Source organism: Dermacentor variabilis, chromosome 4, assembly GCF_050947875.1.
Source record: "Dermacentor variabilis isolate Ectoservices chromosome 4, ASM5094787v1, whole genome shotgun sequence".
NCBI lineage: Eukaryota > Metazoa > Arthropoda > Arachnida > Ixodida > Ixodidae > Dermacentor > Dermacentor variabilis.
Genome location: NC_134571.1, coordinates 5,473,170 through 5,492,484, shown reverse-complemented (window position 1 = coordinate 5,492,484; position 19,315 = coordinate 5,473,170). Strand labels below are relative to the sequence as shown.

Genomic DNA, 19,315 nt, shown 5'->3' with positions numbered 1-19,315 from the left:
ACGGTGACTGTGGAGCCGCTGTAGATATCTTTCAGTATTTTTACATACGGCTCGTCTACACCGATTCCGTAATGCCTCCATGACTGCTGTGGTTTCGACAGAATCAAACGCTTTCTCGTAATCAATGAAAGCTATATATACGGGTTGGTTATATTCCGCACATTTCTCTATCACCTGATTGACAGTGTGAATATTGTCTATTGTTGAGTAGCCTTTACGGAATCCTGCCTGGTCCTTTGGTTGACAGAAGTCTAAGGTGTTCCTGATTCTATTTGCGATTACCTTAGTAAATAGTTTGTAGGCAACGGACAGTAAGCTGATCGGTCTATAATTTTTCAAGTCTTTGGTGTCCCCTCTCTTATGGATTAGGATTATGTTAGCATTCTTCCAAGATTCCGGTACGCTCGAGGTCATGAGGCATTGCGTACTCAGGGTGGCCAGTTTTTCTAGAACAATCTGCCCACCATCCGCCCGCTCACTGTCGCACGCTTCCTCTTGCACATACGGCATATGGCCCACAGCTATGATTTTATCGCCCTTGAGCTTTATACAGAACCTCACTGGAGAGAAGTGACCTGCAACAGAGGCGTTGGCCATGCCATGGCCAGGTGCAAACGCGTCTCTCTCCAGTCAGGCCTAAACAAAGGGCCGCATATGTAAAAAGCAAAGCCGCAGGGCCTGCACGGTGACGCCAGCATCACCAACGTCCTCCCACACACTAGCACTTTCCCCATTCACGATGGCGCGGAGTTCAAATTATCTGTGGTGGTGCTGCTTTTGGGGTGAATTAGCGGGCTGTTACATACATATTGCTTTCAGTACATTTCTGGGTGGATCATATAGCTGCTACTTCGAATTATCCGAAATTTTGAAATAACGAGTTGTGAATTAACGAGATTTTACTGTAATGGCATGAGAGAAAAGTTTTGCCCACCAACTCTTTGCGTACTTCTCGCACTTTGCTTTGTGCGGGGCCCATGACGTCACACTGCTTACAAAAGGGAGAGGGAGAGATCCATTGTATCACTGAACATAGCCTCCTATATTTTTTCATGCTCGCGCAATGGTGCTGCAGAGACCGTCTGTGGCCCTCTCCCATCCTCCTTGATTCACGCCTCTGCTCTGCGTGAGAGGCGCTCGCACCCCATACTTGCATTCCCTCGGACTCGCTGACCGAGCTTGCTTCTCATCCCTCATCAGAAGCCAGAGTGTGCTCGTTTCTTGTGGACAAAATGCACGTCAAACAGAGGCTACTTTAACATAAAGTAAGGGACGCCTTCATCGGCGAAGTAGACTATGGTGGGAGTATCATAAGAAAACAACAATGAGCCTTTGCTGGCCAACTCACTTCTGTGCTTCATCCTCAATGGCCTTTCATTTTCGTTCAAAATACCCGTGGCCTACGTCTTCACGAGAAATTGCACTGGCCGCGAGCTGCACACGCTCATGCAACACGTCCTGAGGGAAGTTGAAGACATAGGATTTTTCGTCATGCGTATTGTCACCGACAACCACAAGATCAATGTCTTAGCATTCCAACTTCTATTCAACGGAAGCCCCACGCATTCTATCGGAACACCAAATCAAAGAATCGAAATCAGTGCCACTTGGTCAAAAACGTGCGATCACAGTTTTTGTCCTGTGACATCTGAAAAGGAGGCGAAATAACTGCGAACCACTTGAAGAGCCTCTACAAAATGCAGCAAGGCAGCCTTGTAGAGCCAGTTCGATTTATAACGAAAACCTGTGTTCCCACAAATATTGAAAAAATGAACGTGAAGAGAGCAGTTCAAGTTTTGTCTCCTGCCGTGAAAACTGCACTGAAGCTCCTGCAAGAGCAAACGGGCCACACATGCGACACAAGTTTCGCGGTTGTGGGACCGACGGTTGAATTCATGGACACCGTGCACCGCTGGTTCATGCTCATGCACATGAGCAATTGTACCCAGCACATACACCAGAACAATGCCGACTGCAAGCAGTTCGAATCTACAAGCGATGTACGGCTAAACTGGCTTGAAACAAGCTTCCTCGACTGCCTGGCCGATCTCAAAAGCGAGTGCCTGGCGAAGAACTTCTTAACCAAGGAAACTTACGAAGGCCTGGTGTTGACAATTCGTTCAAATGTTGACTGTGTTTGATATCTTCTGGAAGAGATGTGCTTTCACTTTATTTTATGGAGGAAAATGTCGTCTGACCCGATCGAGTCATTTTTTGGCTGGCTGAGGAAGCCAGCAGGCTCAAATGATCAAACAGATGCCCAAGCTGTTCTCTCAGGTATTGAGAAGTCTCCGAAGACTGGTATCGCATCGGCATCAAGTAGGAGCAACGTAATGGCAGCAGAAGGCAACGATTGCTTGTCAATGCTGCCGCAACAGAAAAACACACGGGAAGGAACCAGCAAGGAATTCCCTGCAAATGCATGTAGAGAGCTCACAGAGCAACTCAAGTGAGAACAGCCTCGGCTTCCTACTCCAGATGTCGCAGCATTGGCTATGGTATGCGGCTATTTGGCAAGAGCTGTACAAGAAAAGATCGATTGTGTGGAGTGCAACAAAGCCAAACGCCTCGGCGCCCTTGCACTCGCTGATAAAGCACCAAGACAGCGGTGAACTCATCTACCCATCTGGACAACTTTTAGCGGTTCTCTATGCATTAGAGAAATTTATCAGCTTTCTTCTCGCAAGAAGGCACATGAATCAGCCTTTGAAAAAGGCTGTGAGTGGAGGCTGCAATACTCCACGAGCACAAAACCTTGATGTGCTCGACACCAGGATATCAAGAGAACCTGCTGAAACTATTGCTGACAAAGTCTTTTTTGCCCAATATTCACAAATTTTGCAATGAAGGCGACAGGCAAACACGACTTGGCTAAAGTGTTTGAAATAAAATTGCTATTCCGAAAAACCCTCAAAATGTGGAGTATGATGTCACAGTTCGGTGCTTTCTGGTGAAGGGCTGACTCTCCACATCATGTTTTAGGTTGCTTACTTCTGATGCACATTGTCTAGAAACATCAATTCAACGTGCGATTTTATTTTATAGTTCTATGTCAAATACGAATGCCAAACGTGTCTCCACGAGCGCGCGCACAAGCAGCGCCGTCGCGTCATCTGCTCTGGGACGGTATGGGAAGGCAGCGCGATCTGATGGCGGGCGCATGAACTAGGCGGTACGGATGGTGCGCTTTGTTTCTCCCGTCAGTGGGCGGGCATGAAAAAATATAGGAGGCTATGCACTGAACATCACGTCTAGGTCATCAGAAAAGTGTTCAGTCAAAGAGGTTTATAACTATGTGACTGCCAATCACTTAGGCATTTTGGAAGATCTTTAAAATACATATGATGTGTTTTCACACGTCTGACTTTTGAGGCTCCGTAGGTGCCATGAAAGTGTCTGAAAAATCGGGTAGTCTGAAAACATGAATGCATGCTTTTTGCTACCCTCAAGGGCTCAGATCGCCACAGGCATGTCCGAAATAGCTCCCAAGACCTGCTAGTATACTTATTAGACGTATCGGTGCTCTTATTGTGACAGGAGAAGTTGAGTGCACGCATTTATAATTAAAGAATACATACCGTATCCTATGACAGTGGCCATTTTTCATTCTTAGTATGCTTCACCTCAATACATTGCACATGCTTGACCTTGTAACACCTCTGTTTGCGGCAAAGCTGACTTTTGGGAACTGGCATAATTACTGTTACGACTTTGCACCGCTGCCACCACTATTACAACTTTGAGGTGGTCCCGTAGCGCTCGTCACCCGTTTCGTGACAGAGCGTTGGTAGCGAAGACTCCGAGTCAGGCGTCGGTGAGAATAACGAAAGGGATTTTATACACTATATACAGGTCATTATACAGGACAAGATCGGCTCACAGCAAACGCGACTGTTCCCGCACGGCGACGTCCGGCGAGACTCCAATGCGTGACACATCTCACTCCACTCGAGAGTGGCACTCGGCTCCCGGTGGGTCGGTGGATCCGGTTTTCCAGGCGGCGGCGGCGGGACTTATAAAGCCCTGAGAAACGATTGTTACTCAAATGGCCCAATACAAAGCAAGCACTCGACGGTCGCCCGAGAGGTCAAACCAGCAACCGCGCTTGCCACCCGCTTCCAAGTTGCCATGCGCGGTGACCTCCAGGCAAAAGGAAATACGGCGCTGGGCTGTCTAGCACTTTGTTGCACGTTTGGACGTGTCGCTTGCCGATGCTTCTGCTCAGGACGCCGCTGCTTGACGGCTCAGCATCTTGACTTTGTGGGGTCTCTCCTCCCGTACTCTTGGGACAAAGGAACGACAACACAGTAGTGCAAACAATCACAAGGGCATTTATTGGGCCTTTCATAGATAAGTGCCTGCTAGCCGAGTTGCTATCCACAAAACATGCCGATGGGCGCGCGACAAATCTAGAAGTCTGACTCACCGCGACCGGAAGCGAGCGAATATGTTCGCCCCATGCTGGATCCCAACGCCTGGTCGTTCGCGCGTACAGTCACGCGAATCGTGGCGCGTTCGAGGGCGGCCACGCGAGGCGGTCTCGCAGAAGCATGGGTCGGCGCGCACGCGGGATACGTCCCCGCCGCGCGCCGACCCGCCGGGCAAGAGGGTCGCTGCACGTGCGGCACGGCCGTCCCGCTTCCTGTCTCCAACCCAACAGCCCGAGCGCCTTGTCTCCCGACGCCCGAGCAACCCCGCAGCGGCGCGACGCTCGCGCCATCTCTCGCACCGCGCTTGTACCACCCGACCGCCGCGGGCGCCAGGCCACGCGGCGGGCGAAGCCGCCCTGCAGGAGACGAGCCATGCGGGAAAACTAGATCTCAGGGGAGGCGTGAGAGTCACGCATCCCCACATCCCCCCAACCTTAAATCACTACATATTCCAGCGAGACATGTGACACGGTCTAACATCAAACTGTGCTTCGCAAACAAGGTAGAACATTAAACAGTGGTCGCGCCGAAGAAATGTCCGCACGCTGTCCATAACATGCGAGCCGACATTGTCCTTGGGTGCACCGCTGGCGTCCGCCGGTCACAGCGGCAGCTTTGCAGACTCGACGGCACGATGCCAGGCCAGGACTCCGGAGACGACGACGCAGTAGTCGGTACGAACAAGCGTCGCTCGCGCCGACGCGCCCTGCTGGGAAGAGCCGCCGTAGCTGTCGGTGACCGCCGGCTCTTTTGTCCGCCACCGGGGGTTGTGAGCTGGATGCAGGAGGCCGCCGAAGTCGCCGCGCCGAACTGGCCACAGCATCACCATCGCCCGGGGTGGCTCGGTCGTAGTCCGGGGCAGCAGCGCAGACGATGTGCAGGTGACGGCAAACCAGGGGTGACTCCAATCACGCTGCGTAAACTCAACACACTCGGCAAACACTAAAGTAGTGCAAGGGAGAGGAATTATGCATGCGCATCGCCCACGTGGTACGATGTTCAACTCGGCTAGCAAAAGATCGGGCAGCTACTCAGATGCTAAGTTCACGTGAACGAAGCTCGCTTTCTTGAGTCGAACGAGTAATTTCAATTCGTGCGAGGCTAAATAGCATGAGGGAAGCGAATTGCAACACCTCAACGCCACGGTCCAGCAGGTTGTGTCCCTCCACGTGCGACAGGCAGCTTCGTAAAGCCTTAGGCCTAAATCGTCGCTACCCTGACAACAACCGGCATCCAAAAACAACACCCAAAATGAGCGCAAAACAGGCAGCCGCGAGGAGACGTTAGCTCTGTGAGGTGGTCCTACTCCGCTCGGTGCACAAAGCATCCGAGTTGACGGCGCCCACCGTCCCAGACGGTGTCGGAGCGCCCGGTGCCAGGCCGCAATACTAGTCAGCCCGTAGTGGCACCCGTGGCCCGCGGCCACCCGGCTCCCAGAGCCGCGACTTCATCCGAGTCAAAGAGATAGAAGAAGCTATTTACATAAGAAATTCGGATCACCCACGAGGCTTCCGTACTCACTCGCTTCAGGCTTGCCACTGCTCTGCGGGCGCTCAGCCTCGCTCTCCCAGGATGCAGACCACGTGGCTCTCGTACCGACGAATGCCATTAAAAAAAAAAACACTTGCGAAAAGGCTTAGCATGTTGACATGTTCAAACACACTACTGCTACCATCACCTCGCTCAAGAAAGCACGCCGCCGACGCTAGCGATCAAAATCCACGCTAGGCCTACGCTTCGGTTCAAACAAAGGTCTCGAACGAAGCAAACTGTTAAAACTATCGTCCGATGCCCCAAGAGTCCCACGTTGGGCGCCAGATGTGGGGTCTCTCCTCCCGTACTCTTGGGACAAAGGAACAACACAGTAGTGCAAACAATCACAAGGGCATTTATTGGGCCTTTCATAGATAAGTGCCTGCTAGCCGAGTTGCTATCCACAAAACATGCCGATGGGCGCGGGACAAATCTAGAAGTCTGACTCACCGCGACCGGAAGCGAGCGAATATGTTCGCCCCATGCTGGATCCCAACGCCTGGTCGTTCGCGCGTACAGTCACGCGAATCGTGGCGCGTTCGAGGGCGGCCACGCGAGGCGGTCTCGCAGAAGCATGGGTCGGCGCGCACGCGGGATACGTCCCCGCCGCGCGCCGACCCGCCGGGCAAGAGGGTCGCTGCACGTGCGGCACGGCCGTCCCGCTTCCTGTCTCCAACCCAACAGCCCGAGCGCCTTGTCTCCCGACGCCCGAGTAACCCCGCAGCGGCGCGACGCTCGCGCCATCTCTCGCACCGCGCTTGTACCACCCGACCGCCGCGGGCGCCAGGCCACGCGGCGGGCGAAGCCGCCCTGCAGGAGACGAGCCATGCGGGAAAACTAGATCTCAGGGGAGGCGTGAGAGTCACGCAACCCCACAACTTGTCAAGGGAGAATTAGGGTGCTGTGCCTTTCGGCGCAGCCCCGGGTTTGTCCAAAGGGCGTTCGCAGGATAAATTCTGCATCTTGTAGATTCCGATTCCGGGCTGGTGGTAATGGCACAACATTACACACTGTGGGGATGCGTGACTCTCACGCCTCCCCTGAGATCTAGTTTTCCCGCATGGCTCGTCTCCTGCAGGGCGGCTTCGCCCGCCGCGTGGCCTGGCGCCCGCGGCGGTCGGGTGGTACAAGCGCGGTGCGAGAGATGGCGCGAGCGTCGCGCCGCTGCGGGGTTACTCGGGCGTCGGGAGACAAGGCGCTCGGGCTGTTGGGTTCGAGACAGCAAGCGGGACGGTCGTGCAGCGACCCTCTTCCCCGGCGGGTCGGCGCGCGGCGGGGACGTCCCGCGCGCGCGCGCTGCGACCCATGATTCTGCGAGACCGCCTCGCGTGGCCGCCTTCGAACGCGCCACGATTCACGTGACTGTACGCGCGAACGACCAGGCGTTGGGATCCAGCATGGGGCGAACATATTCGCTCGCTTCCGGTCGCGGTGAGTCAGACTTCTAGATTTGTCGCGCGCCCATCGGCATGTTTTGTGGATAGCAACTCGGCTAGCAGGCATTGATTTATGAAAGGTGCAATAAATGCCCTTGTGATTGTTTGCACTACTGTGTTGTCGTTCCTTTGTCCCAAGAGTACGGGTGTGAGAGACCCCACAACACTTCAAAGCTGTCTGCGAGAATGACATAGGTGGAGTCGACGGCATTGCCAACAGTGGCAAATTATTTCAATGAAAAGCATGGAACCAAACAGCTGAAAGCTTGGTAGCGAATGACAAAGCAGCTTGGACTAGCGTTTCCAGGATTGGCATGCAAGGACGCTGGTTTGACAGTGCGAGATAGTCAAAATAGTGGCACTATTGGCTTCTATTAATGTTGTTTCAAACTTGCAGTCACAGCAAAAAGCATGGAAAATTGGACTGAAAATGGTTTCAGCATCCGAAATTTCAGACGTCCTTATATATTAGTTTGTGGTGATGCCCTGAAGGCGTTAGAATTATTGGGCATATCCGAAATATCGGCCACCAGAAAAATTGGTCGTTGACTGCTGTCGCATGTACTTGCAGAAATCTTTGGGCTTACCTTTGTGATATGGTTACATGCTGTGCAGAATTATTTATCCTGAAACAAACATTGAAGGTGAAAAAACAATGCTGTGCAGAATTATTTATCCTGAAACAAACATTGAAGGTGAAAAAACAATGTGTAGACCACTTTTAAACAAGCAGATTTGGCCGTGGGCATACACACATATTTCATCTTTCATGTTTCATGTGTCAAGTTCTAATGTTATAGGTGTGGTCCTATTCAAGCAAGACGGGGTAGTGAACAGCCACCTGTAGTTGGCTCTCAGTTGCAACCTTTGTGTTGGTAAGCCCAGTTCATGCTTTTAAAGACAAACTACCTTATAAATTGGAGTATAGGTTCTGGGAATATAGGTCGACCCCTTACATTGAAGAAAGAAAAAAGAGAAATAAAAAGATTGACACAATGGGTTTAAGTTCACAATGGCGCTGCAGGTTTGCAGCAAACTGACTGCTATCGAACGTGCATGGAGCTCCCGCATGAAGTCTGTAAGTGTGTCCTGAAGCTCTGGGTGCATTGCGTGATGCCCACGAAGTTACGTTTTATGTGGGTTGCACACTGAAAGGTTTCCTTTTGGTGGCCACCAATATCATATGCTTTATTCAGAGACCCTAAACTGGCGCTGAGCGGCCATTTGCCATTAATTTGGTGAAGTCTCTACCTGCGCTACTCATCGCTCATCAGACAAATCACACATGAAGTTGATCGGAAGAGCAAACACAAGAAGACACAGCGACAAAAACAAGAAAAAAAAATGCCAGCAATCACGTTTGGATATGGATGCAGTTTTGGCTAAGCGCTTGCCAGCATGCACACCATAGGTTGCCAGACAATGACTAACATTCAGCTAAAAACCTGTGAATAAGATTAGTCTTATTCCTTAGTCTTGTTTTTCATAAAACTAGCTCTACTTGTGTTTCGATTTATACAGTGATCTCGAGTTGTGTCATTTCTGTGACACACATGTGATGGCATTTCTCGTGTGCCCATGTTGAGAGACCGGTACATGCAGGTGAACGTGACAATCTGGGATGTCAACGACAATGCGCCACGCTTCGAGAGTGCAGTGCTCAAGCTGAGCTTGCCTGAGAATGTGGCCGTTGGTACAGCAACATACGTGGCACAGGCGCACGATGCTGATGCAGGGCGAAATGGCGCGGTACGCTACTCGCTGCTCGAGGCACCCCCAGGTCTCTTTGAACTCGGGCCTCGGTCGGGGCGACTGGCCCTACTTCGGCCACTGGACTACGAGACGCAGCCTCGCTTGCACCTCGTGTTGGGCGCAGCAGATGGGGGCACCCCAGTGCAGTCAGCCTCTATGACATTGCTCATTGAGGTGCAGGATGTCAATGACAATCCCCCAGTGTTCGACCGGCCTGTGTACAGTGTCAATGTGCTCGAGTCCCTGCCAGCCAACTCGCATTTCCTGCAGGTAAGACACCAACTGAGGGTGCTGCAAGTAATTAAGGTCTATAGAGAAGTAACTACGTTTACTTGCGTCATGTTTCTAATTTTTCACTGTGTGCCAGTGTTGCACTAGGAATTTTATTATACCAATGTTGCACAAAAACACCCATTGACACAACATTTGTGCAAATTCATCAATCAACCCTATTCTGGAAAGGTTCTACTGGGACTTTGGCCGAACCCTTGTGCAATGTCCTAAAGGCTTTTATCAAATTCTTGCATTAGAGCAGTCTTGATTTGAGACTTTGAAGAGTCTACACTGTTCAAGTTGCTTCTCCCATCTCCCTTCCACCCCACCGACATCAGCAAGAGGGTGAAGGGAGACGAGAGATGGGCGACGAAGGTGCGCCATGTGGAGTGTGCAGCATAGAGGTGGATGTGGCGAAGCAGCTCTCATTGTATTTCTTCTGTTGGATTTCGCATTCATTTTATGCACATTCACCCACTAGTCAGATTTAGTTGTTATAGTCAATAGTGCGGCATGGGAGCATTGTAGTAAGCTGTTTATATTACCATAGAGTACAAACGAATGTTCACCATGGCAGCTGCTCATTGGTATGTCTGAGTATTGTTAAAACCAGTTCAATAATGCTTCGTTTATTCGGCCCTCATGAGTCTGGACTTAATAAAATTGTTTTTGTTAATTCAGAGGTATTTAGCTGGATGTCTGTTAATTTACATAACTCGCGGCGAGCACGAAGCGTCGCAAGAGAGCAAAAATGGCAGTAGCATTTAATTGAAACCAAAAACCAGTTAATTAATGGAACGCTGGGACGCTTCATGCCTTATTGTGCCTTTATAACCTTTATTCTCGTGTTTACAGGCACAAATAACACCACATTAACTGCATGCCTTCGTAATTGCGTAGTTGCCATCCATGATTGCGTGCATCGGCCGCTTGCTTTCAGAACAATGTGGTCGCCATTCATGATCATGTCGATAATGACCGTAATATCGCACGCAGTGGATACTGCAAACGGCAGTTTCGTTTTGACTCAGTGGGTGCATTGCCATCCATGATTGGGGGAATAGCGACCATGGTTTTGTCCACAGCAGTTGCGGCAAGCAGTAGTTCTGTTCTGGCTCTGTGCATGCATTGGCCGCTTGCCTTTTGGTTGTCACATGTCTAGTTTTCTAGCGGGGGCTGAGTGGACACGAAAGCATGGCTGGCTTCGCCTCTTGCTGCTGATGTGAAGAGATAGTCGACACGGCATGAAACCATATGTTTCATTGTCGACTCTGAAATTCAACAAATTCTCAATTCAGATTTGCTTTTTGTGGATGCCTGATAACTAGACAAATATGGCGGCCCCTTCCGCATAAGAAATATTCATTGGCAGCTGTACTTATTTGCATAATAGGTCGAATTTCAATGTAACAAAATTTTGATATAACGAAGCAAATTGCTGATTTTACTGGCTTAGTTATATCAAGGTTTAGCTGCACAATAATATTTAGCCAGACTGAAATTTCATTGCAGTTTTTCCCATCCTGGTGTCAACTTCATGTGTTTTTCATCCCTTACAGTCGCTGATCAAACCTCACGGGGACTGCGGAAATGTCTGAATAAACAGGTGTCTGGAAAAGCAGATTAAGGAAAAAAAAAAAAAGAAATCCTTTATTTCCACGCACTTATTCGGGTTCGGCAGTAGGCTTCAAGAAATCGTGAATGCGCCATTGCACGCTGTTCCGTATACGTGCAATCAGATAAGCCTGAATCACGGAGAGGGTTGTATGGTCACTCTAGGCGGCTGAAAGCACAGTCACTGCCTGTACACGCTCCGCATGCAACGGCAGCATGGCACATGGTGCGTCATCTTCCAACTTGGAGTCGTCGTCCGGCGGTGCAGCAGAAACGAATGACGAATGATCTCGCCGTCATCGAGTTCTGCGCATGTCAGTACAGCAGTGTCAGCACCTGTGAAACTGTCAAATGAGACGGTGTCCGTAATCGCAATGCAACCACTGCACAGGTCTCGGCAGAACATTTTTGGCGTCAGTAGGGAGAACATCGGAAGGCGACAAATCCTAGGCCTCCTGGCACCCGCTTGCCGGCATTCCCCAGCGCAGTCTGCGCGGGCATTGCCAGCGCCATTAGACACTTGACGCGATGTTTCCGTATGCCACGTTGCATCACTGCAACGTCGACACAGCACACAAAGCAAACATCACTACGCCATCACGCCGACACCAGTCACACAAGTGAAAAACGTTGCCTACTCGCAGCGTCGTGCACGAAGAAAGAAACAAATCAGCTGCTGGGTTGTCTTGATATGGCTTACTAAGCTGAGACCAGAACTGCTGTAGCCACGAACCAGGCAGAAATGACGATGATGAGTGGGGATTTGCAGTAGCGCCACTTCCTGGGGCAGCAAGGAGGCTCCGTTCAAAACAAAAATGGCGTTCAGCAAGTCGAACCATGCACTGGTCAGAGTGGGTGCATAGTGCTCTCGATCGAGTTGGCTCAAGGAGTGTCCTAAAAATCCGATGAGAAGTTGCAAGGTGTCCAAACTTTCGTCAGTTCTTATACATTATGGTCTATGGGGAAAATGGCGGTGCCGCAAAGCAGACCAAATAATCGAGCATGTCCGAATTTTTGGAGTCCGAAAAATCAGTCGGCGGCTGTATTTCAAAAGCTTTTGCACCAGAGTCTAGATATCTTAAAATCTGTACTGCAATACCTGTGAGAAATCACTACCCAAAGATTTCCACAATTTGTCTGCAGCTGCAATATCGCTGAAAAGGGAAAGCAGAATTTCGTGTAAACAGCAACTTTTGTTTAATGGCGTCAACTAACCATGGCATGTGCCCTGCGCCTGCGCAGTCTCCTGCAAGAGAGGCCCTGATGTCACTCGACTCCCAGAGTTATCCACTCCTGGTGAAGCGAGCCTCTTGCACTTAGTGCTGCACAGAACAAAGTCTGGGGAGAGAAAGCAACTGTGATAACTGCAGTCTGGTTGACAGACTGACAACAGCGCACACAGTGGGCAGGTTTCACACTTGCCAAGCCGGGTCCATGTGCACTGTATTTATTTCCTTAAAACTGCGGTGCCTCCTATCTGCCGGAACGACAACTGATCCTATCACGTCCCTCCCCCTTTATTTAGATAGTGCCAAAACAGCGTGTACTTAAAGGCTGGCTGCAGTGAAATTCTAGACTGCATAAAAATAAGAAGCCCTATTTCAGATAATGTGCCTATGTAAAAAATATTACGCTTGGAATATGAGTGGATGCTTCCCAAAACACTCGCAGAAATACAATGTTTTTGATACCAAAACTGAAAAAAAAAAAAACACCGCCATTACCACTCGCCGGAAGTGACTTACTATTTAAGCTGTAGAGAACCAGCGCTCAGGTCATCAGCTTCCTTTGCTTGCATGCCATTCCCTTGTATCAGCAAACAAGTTCCACACGTCTGCTAGCCACAGAGTTAGTATACTCTGCTGGCTGCTGCTTGTGCTGTGCCCACGCTGTTGCGCACCTACGATGTTCTTTTAATGCACAGTATTCTGCGTTCTGCCTCTGCTCGAAGAAGAGTGCATTGGGGTGGCCAAGCTAAAGGCCCAGATAAACGCGGAAGCGATCCATGCGCAGTGCAGTTACGCTATGTCGTCGAAAATTGGGTGCTCTGCAGTCTAGCTTGGCTGGTCCAAGAATATAACAGGTCCTATCTCACGCCAGAGTCACTCGAGCAGGCTTCATTGCGCGCTACCTTAGCTGACCAGCAGCATGCTGGCCTATACAGTTGCGGACCTCGTGGGGACCAAAAAATAGTCTCGCTGGTTGTTTCGGAATCCCGCTCCTAGTGATTATGATATAGTGCTGACTAAAAAAGAAAGAAAGTCCCGTCCCCTGAAGCAAACGTTTTGTCAGCGAAGGAAAAGTGGGAAGATGGCACGCTCTCTCTGTTGATAGCATGCACCTCCCAATCTTGGAGGCTATAGAGTGGGCCACTGGAAGCCAAGCCTGGCCAAGCTTGCAGAAAATCCTGCATGGTATCGTGGCTCGAAACGAGTGATTTAGTCTGGAGAAACGAACTTTTGGGCCTAAACCTGTCTGAAAAATTGGTCGTGGAGATGCATAAACTCAATGGAAACTCTGATGGTGCATTTATGAAGCCCAGAATATCCATCAAGTCCAAATTCTTGGAGTCCCGAAAATCTGTAGGCAACTGTATACAGTTTGGTTTCACTGAAGTGAACATTTTGAGTTTGCATCTTCGACAAACGACAAAGTGCTTGCTCGCCATGCGCTTCTGTGTTTGTGCAACGGCAACAACTGTTTGTCACACTGCTGTGGGTCACATTTAACGTGCAGGGTAAAATTTTAATAGCAATCTTAGCGTCTCTGGCATGACGCACCTGACTTCACTGGCTGCGGCCTAGCATGCTAGAAACACTGGACTTGTCGACCGATCAGACAACTACTGCCATCTGTAGTAAAAGATGAGGAGCAGCTAAGGCTCAGCACGGCTGGGCTAGTCGGGTGCACCCTCTGCCTGGCCGTAGGCTTGGCGCAAAGTGTGTGTAAAATTACGGCCAGAAGTTTCACCTATTTCGCTCTGGCGGCATCGCATTCCTGCATGGTTTGCCACCACATCTATACCATGGCTGCCGCGCCGCATTCTCCTTCATAACGAATGCAGCAAGTTGTTCCTTCCGACATTGTTTGTGGCACTGTGAGAAAAAATGCTTTCGTTCGTCTACCTCGACAACTCCGATGTAGAGACGTGCTAAATGTCTCGAAGTTGATGCACTACCGGAAATGATTGCTCGAGAATATTGCCCCTGAATGCAACTTGCCTTTGCTTTTCATGTGCTATCATGGCTTATAGTAAGTTATAGTCATCCAGAGAATGTGTTTGGCAAGCAGATCTTGCATGGGTAAGTAACTGTGCTCATGAAATGTGGCTTGTGCATTGAGGTGCAGTTCACGCGCTTGGTACGTGTTGGCAGGTCTGCATTGCACTTGCCGGCTATGGCATGATGTACGCTTGTGCTCTGAAAGTTGGGACAGGAAAGATGTGTTCGGCCTTCCTCTACACAGCGTTGTGTACTGCACAGCCATCGCTCATTTTCGAGTATGTGTTCAAGCACCTGATTGCCATGCAACACGTAGGCATTCTTGCAACAGCTCAAATAATGTGCTCAATGAGAAAGCGCACCGAGAAAGACACCCATCAACTTGTAAATGTTGAGCGAGTGATGCGCCTGGGTGCAACTGAGAGATCAGCAGTCGTGAACAGCAAATTCTGAAACATTTACCATATCCAGATCGCTACCGCTCATCGCCAGGTACGTGCATTGTCTGCTTAGGTGCTATTTAAAGGCTGCTATTAAGAAAATAAGACAGTTACCAGCTATGCAGCTTTGCCAAGATTACACAGATAGTATATGCTAAGCATTTATAGACAATTTAGCCCGTATGAAATTTCATTGCAGTTGGCCTTTAAGGTGGTGGTACTATGTCAGCCATCTTGCGAGTAGTTTATATTCGCCCACCAGGCGGCGCCACTCAGTCATGACTGAAGAAATTGCGTTGAATGGGAAGGGATGAGAAGCGTGGAGAAAGTTCAAATCAACAAGGGACTGAGGCACGGGTGCCCTTTATCCCCACTGCTGTTTATGATGTACATGGTGAGGATGGAGAGGGTGCTAGAAGGAAGTAATATCGGGTTTAATCTCTCATACAAACAGGCAGGTACAGTAATAGAGCAGCAACTCCCAGGTTTATTTTATGCGGACGACATTGTGTTGCTCGCTAACAAGCAAAGTGATTTGCAACGTCTGGCTAATATCTGTGGACAGGAAGGCAACAATTTAGGTTTGAAATTTAGTGTTAGAAAATCAGGGGTTATGGTATTCAACGAAAACAGTGCACAGACAGTGGAGATACAGGGCCAAGAAATACCTCGGGTAACAGAATATAAATACCTTGGTATATGGATAAACGAAGGCAATGGATATATGAAAACACAGGAAAAAACCATAACAGTCAAGGGGAAGAGAAATGCAGCCATAATGAAGCACAGAGCGCTATGGGGATACAATAGGTACGAGGTCATCCGAGGTATGTGGAAAGGGGTAATGGTTCCAGGACTTACTTTTGGAAATGCGGTTGTTTGCTTTAAATCAGGGGTACAATCAGGGCTCGACGGGAACCAAAGGTCAGTGGGTCGCCTCGCATTGGGCGCTCACGGGAAGACTACAAATGAAGCTGTGCAGGGGGATATGGGCTGGACTAGTTTTGAAGTGAGGGAAGCTCGCAGTAAAATTGAGTATGAAGAACGGCTGAGGAATATGGAAGAAAGTAAATGGGCTGGGAGAGTGTTCAGGTATCTGTACAGGCAAAACATTGATTCACAGTGGAGGAAAAGAACTAGGAAGCTTACCAGCAAGTATGCGGCCTGTGGGGTGGGCAACACAGCAACAAAGAAGGTCAAGCGGAAAGTCAGAGAGGCTGAATTAATCTCATGGGTGGCGGCAATGGAAAAGAAACCTGCCATGAGTAACTACTTAAGAGGAAAAAACGAAATCAGGAAAGAAACCATTTATGATAACTCAAAGGGAAGCTCATTACTTTTCGAAGCGAGATCGAGATGCCTTAGAACATGCACCTATAAAGCGAAATATAAGAAGGAAGAAGAAGCATGTGCTTGCTGCGGTAAAGCTAGGGAAACGACGGAGCATATTTTATTAGAATGTGAAGACGTCTACCCAGCAGTCAATTTAGGCACCACTGGCCTCCTTGAAGCCCTTGGGTTCAGCGGGAGCAGTGGTAAAGCAAACAGGTCCGCAATAGACATTAGTAAGAGGCGATTGGAGGATTGGTGGAAGAAAAGTAGGGAAACGACAAAAGACGGAGACGTACAAAAACACAGTTCGCAATAGGAGATCAGAAAATTTGGACGTGGTAGTTCATAGTGTTTTTTTTTTCCTTTTCTTTTTTCATTGGTTAACCCAGGTAGGATATTAGGCAGCATAGTAGCAAGAGCTTGGTGGCGCAACCCACCGCCCCGTTCCAAAGGGGACGCTCATAACATCCATCCATGAAGAAATGCTCTTTGCCCATGCAGCACAGCGTTATCGCTCGGCGCAGGACACACCTGCATGTATCGGAAGTTTCTCCAATGTTACTGATGCTTCTATCCATTGTCTGTTGTCACCGACGCTCATGAAATCTGATTGTATGAGCGACATTAATTGTCTAGTGCTTTCTGGAAGACACGCAGGCAGCAGGGATTACTCTGGAAGCTTTGATGACTCATGTATACAGTCGAACCCGACTATATCGAACCCGTTTACATCGAATTATTCTATATATCGAACAATTTCTAGACACGATATAGTTACAATGAGTATATATCGCAAAAATTACGCTTACATCGAACAAAAATAGCAGCGACACCTGATATATCGAACGTCAAGCGGCGGAAAGTGCCCCCGGAAGTTGGCTTTCCCTCGCAGTGGCGGAGAAAACCCGGCTGCGCGGCTCCATCCAACCGCTCTCCCTACCGTGACCGCGCCCGACCGCGCTGCCTCGGACGAGCCGTCGGCACCCCCCCTGCAAAAAATGATCCTGGCCCGCCCACAGCGCTTGCTCAGACAGCCAATCAGATGCTCTTGTGCCCTCGTCATGCAAGATGGCGAAAGTGCGACTTGTCTCGCTGTTTTTGTGTGCGCCTTGTAGGCCTTCTCTCGCAGTGTTGCCGTGATGAAGCGGAAGAATTTGCCTTTCGTCGTGAAGCTCGCAATCATAAATCGTGTCGAACGCGGTGAGAAGTCTGATGTCCCCGCAGAGCACAACATTCCGAGGAGCACTCTCGGCACGATCTTGAAGAATAAGGGGGAGATTAGGGCTAAAGCGTCCAAACTCGCGACCCAGTGCCCGTGGCGCCCGACCCGTACGCACGGCCGTGTACGAGTGGTTAATCTGAAATTGCTTCAGCCGTGCCGATTTCCGCGTGCTCAGTGATGACCGTAAATTCTGAATAATGCGACGAAGCCGTTGCCAGTGTTGCCGAAGTTTGGAGCGAACTGTCAGAATTTCCGGAAGCTGTTGACGAATCAACAGTGGATGAGTTTGTGAGCGCAAATGATGTGTCGCGACCACGGGAGAGCCCGAAAACGAAGACTACATTGCCAACATTGTACCGAGCACAAGTGAAAGTGGGCACAATGAGGAAAGCAACGACGGTCCTTGGCCCACATCCTCCGAAGCGATTGGTGCGCTCGCACTAGTCCGGTGCTTCTGCGCGAATGCGGAAAATTGCGGCCTCAGCTGCTCCGACTCCTTAATGTAGAAAAGTGCGTGCGTCGCAGGCAGCGAAATTGCCAAAGCAGAAGGAAATGCAGGACTATTTCGTGCGAAACTAAGCTAGTTTAATCAATAAAGTGATTTTATAAATGGTACGTGCTTTTATGACATCCAATTATTTAGCAGGCTTATATCGAATTATGCTCTATATCGAACTGATAGGCGTTTTTTTGCGAGTTCGATATAGCCGGGTTCGACTGTAAAACCCGACGCGTTTCGCCGCTGATCAGATTTCGCCGATCGCCGACCGTGTTCGCCGCTATCGTTGTGCTTCGAGTGCAACTTGCTTTTCTGGGCACAGGTTTGCCCAATAAAGTACGTTTCGTCATTCACAGTTTTGCGACTGTTTTCTTTACCGTCACTCCTACGTGACACTAGGAATACAACTGAACCAGTAGTATGACAAATTCCTTCTGACCACGAAGTTACTGCAGGTTGCCTTTGCAGTGCCAGTTGATTAGTGTCTATTAGGAATCTCAGTAGCGTGAAGGAACACGACACAAAAGAAAAGCAGGGTAGTCTGTCGACCTCAGTGTCCCCGCGACAATGAGACATGCCCAGAAAGACGAATGCGTCCGTGTCCTGTGTTCTTTTTCTCCTTTCCCTGTCTTTGCGGCTGTCTTCCTGACCGTCCCGACGCACTTGCCACGTGTAGATGACAAGACGTGGATTTTATTCGGGGTTGTGAAAAGAAAAGGCAGAGGGTAGTCTTGCTGGCCTGACAGTGCGGATGGCTGACAGCTAAACATCGGCCAGCAGGAGGATAGGGTAAATAGTAGACATGAGGGAAAGTGGTAACTCAGCGCACTCTCGCATTGCGTGGCCAGCACTGTCTTGTTCCGTGTGACATGTAGGCCGTGGGCAAAAGCGCGCACATGCGCTTTTGTCTGCCGTTCATGAGCGGATGCTGTTCTCGTCGAAAATTTGAAGGTATCTCATCAAAAAGGCGCATTCTTGTAGAGCAAATTTCACTATTACTGCTTTCTTCATATTTTTTTTTATGTGAAGGCTTTAATTGCTAAAGCAGGCGTTTGTCTTCTCTATTGATATGTGATGTATGTAATGTTTTCACTCAATTACATTCCTAGCTTACTTCATGGACGTGAAAACTCGCTACAATAAATTGCGGTACAGAAAAGCGACGATAACGGATGCATATAACAATGTTCTTTGTCACACTTTCTCGACATGTATGGTATTGGGCAAAACAACACATGAACGGGACACTATAGCTAATAAGGCTGTATTTCAGATCCCGTCATTCTTTACATGTTTCGGGAGGAGGGGGGTATGAGCTGCGCAACTATGAAATAGCGTGAAAAAACACAAATAGACGGGGCATTCGCAATAATGCTAGCCATGAGGCTCCCTTTTCATCTTTCTCGGCTCCCTTTTCATCTTTCTCGTCCGTTGATTTTGGGACCCTCGTCTACATACTACATGTACTAAACTGATGTTTAGTATGTATTCATCATTATCAACATATGAGGTGCTCTTTTTTGTGCGCTTCGTCACATGTTCTCTCCTTGATGTTACTTATTA

General features: G+C 49.3%; 1 protein-coding gene and 1 pseudogene across 2 annotated transcripts in view; both read left to right on the top strand.

Moving 5' to 3' along the window:
* Positions 1–19,315, top strand: part of ds (dachsous cadherin-related 1) — a 210,053-nt gene that overhangs the window by 50,651 nt on the left and 140,087 nt on the right. For both annotated transcript variants that reach the window (XM_075688004.1, XM_075688005.1), the window contains exon 7: positions 9,002–9,421. In XM_075688004.1, coding sequence (XP_075544119.1) covers positions 9,002–9,421 — 420 coding nt within the window. The remainder of the gene's footprint in view (positions 1–9,001; positions 9,422–19,315) is intronic.
* Positions 1,566–2,954, top strand: LOC142577632 (uncharacterized; annotated as a pseudogene).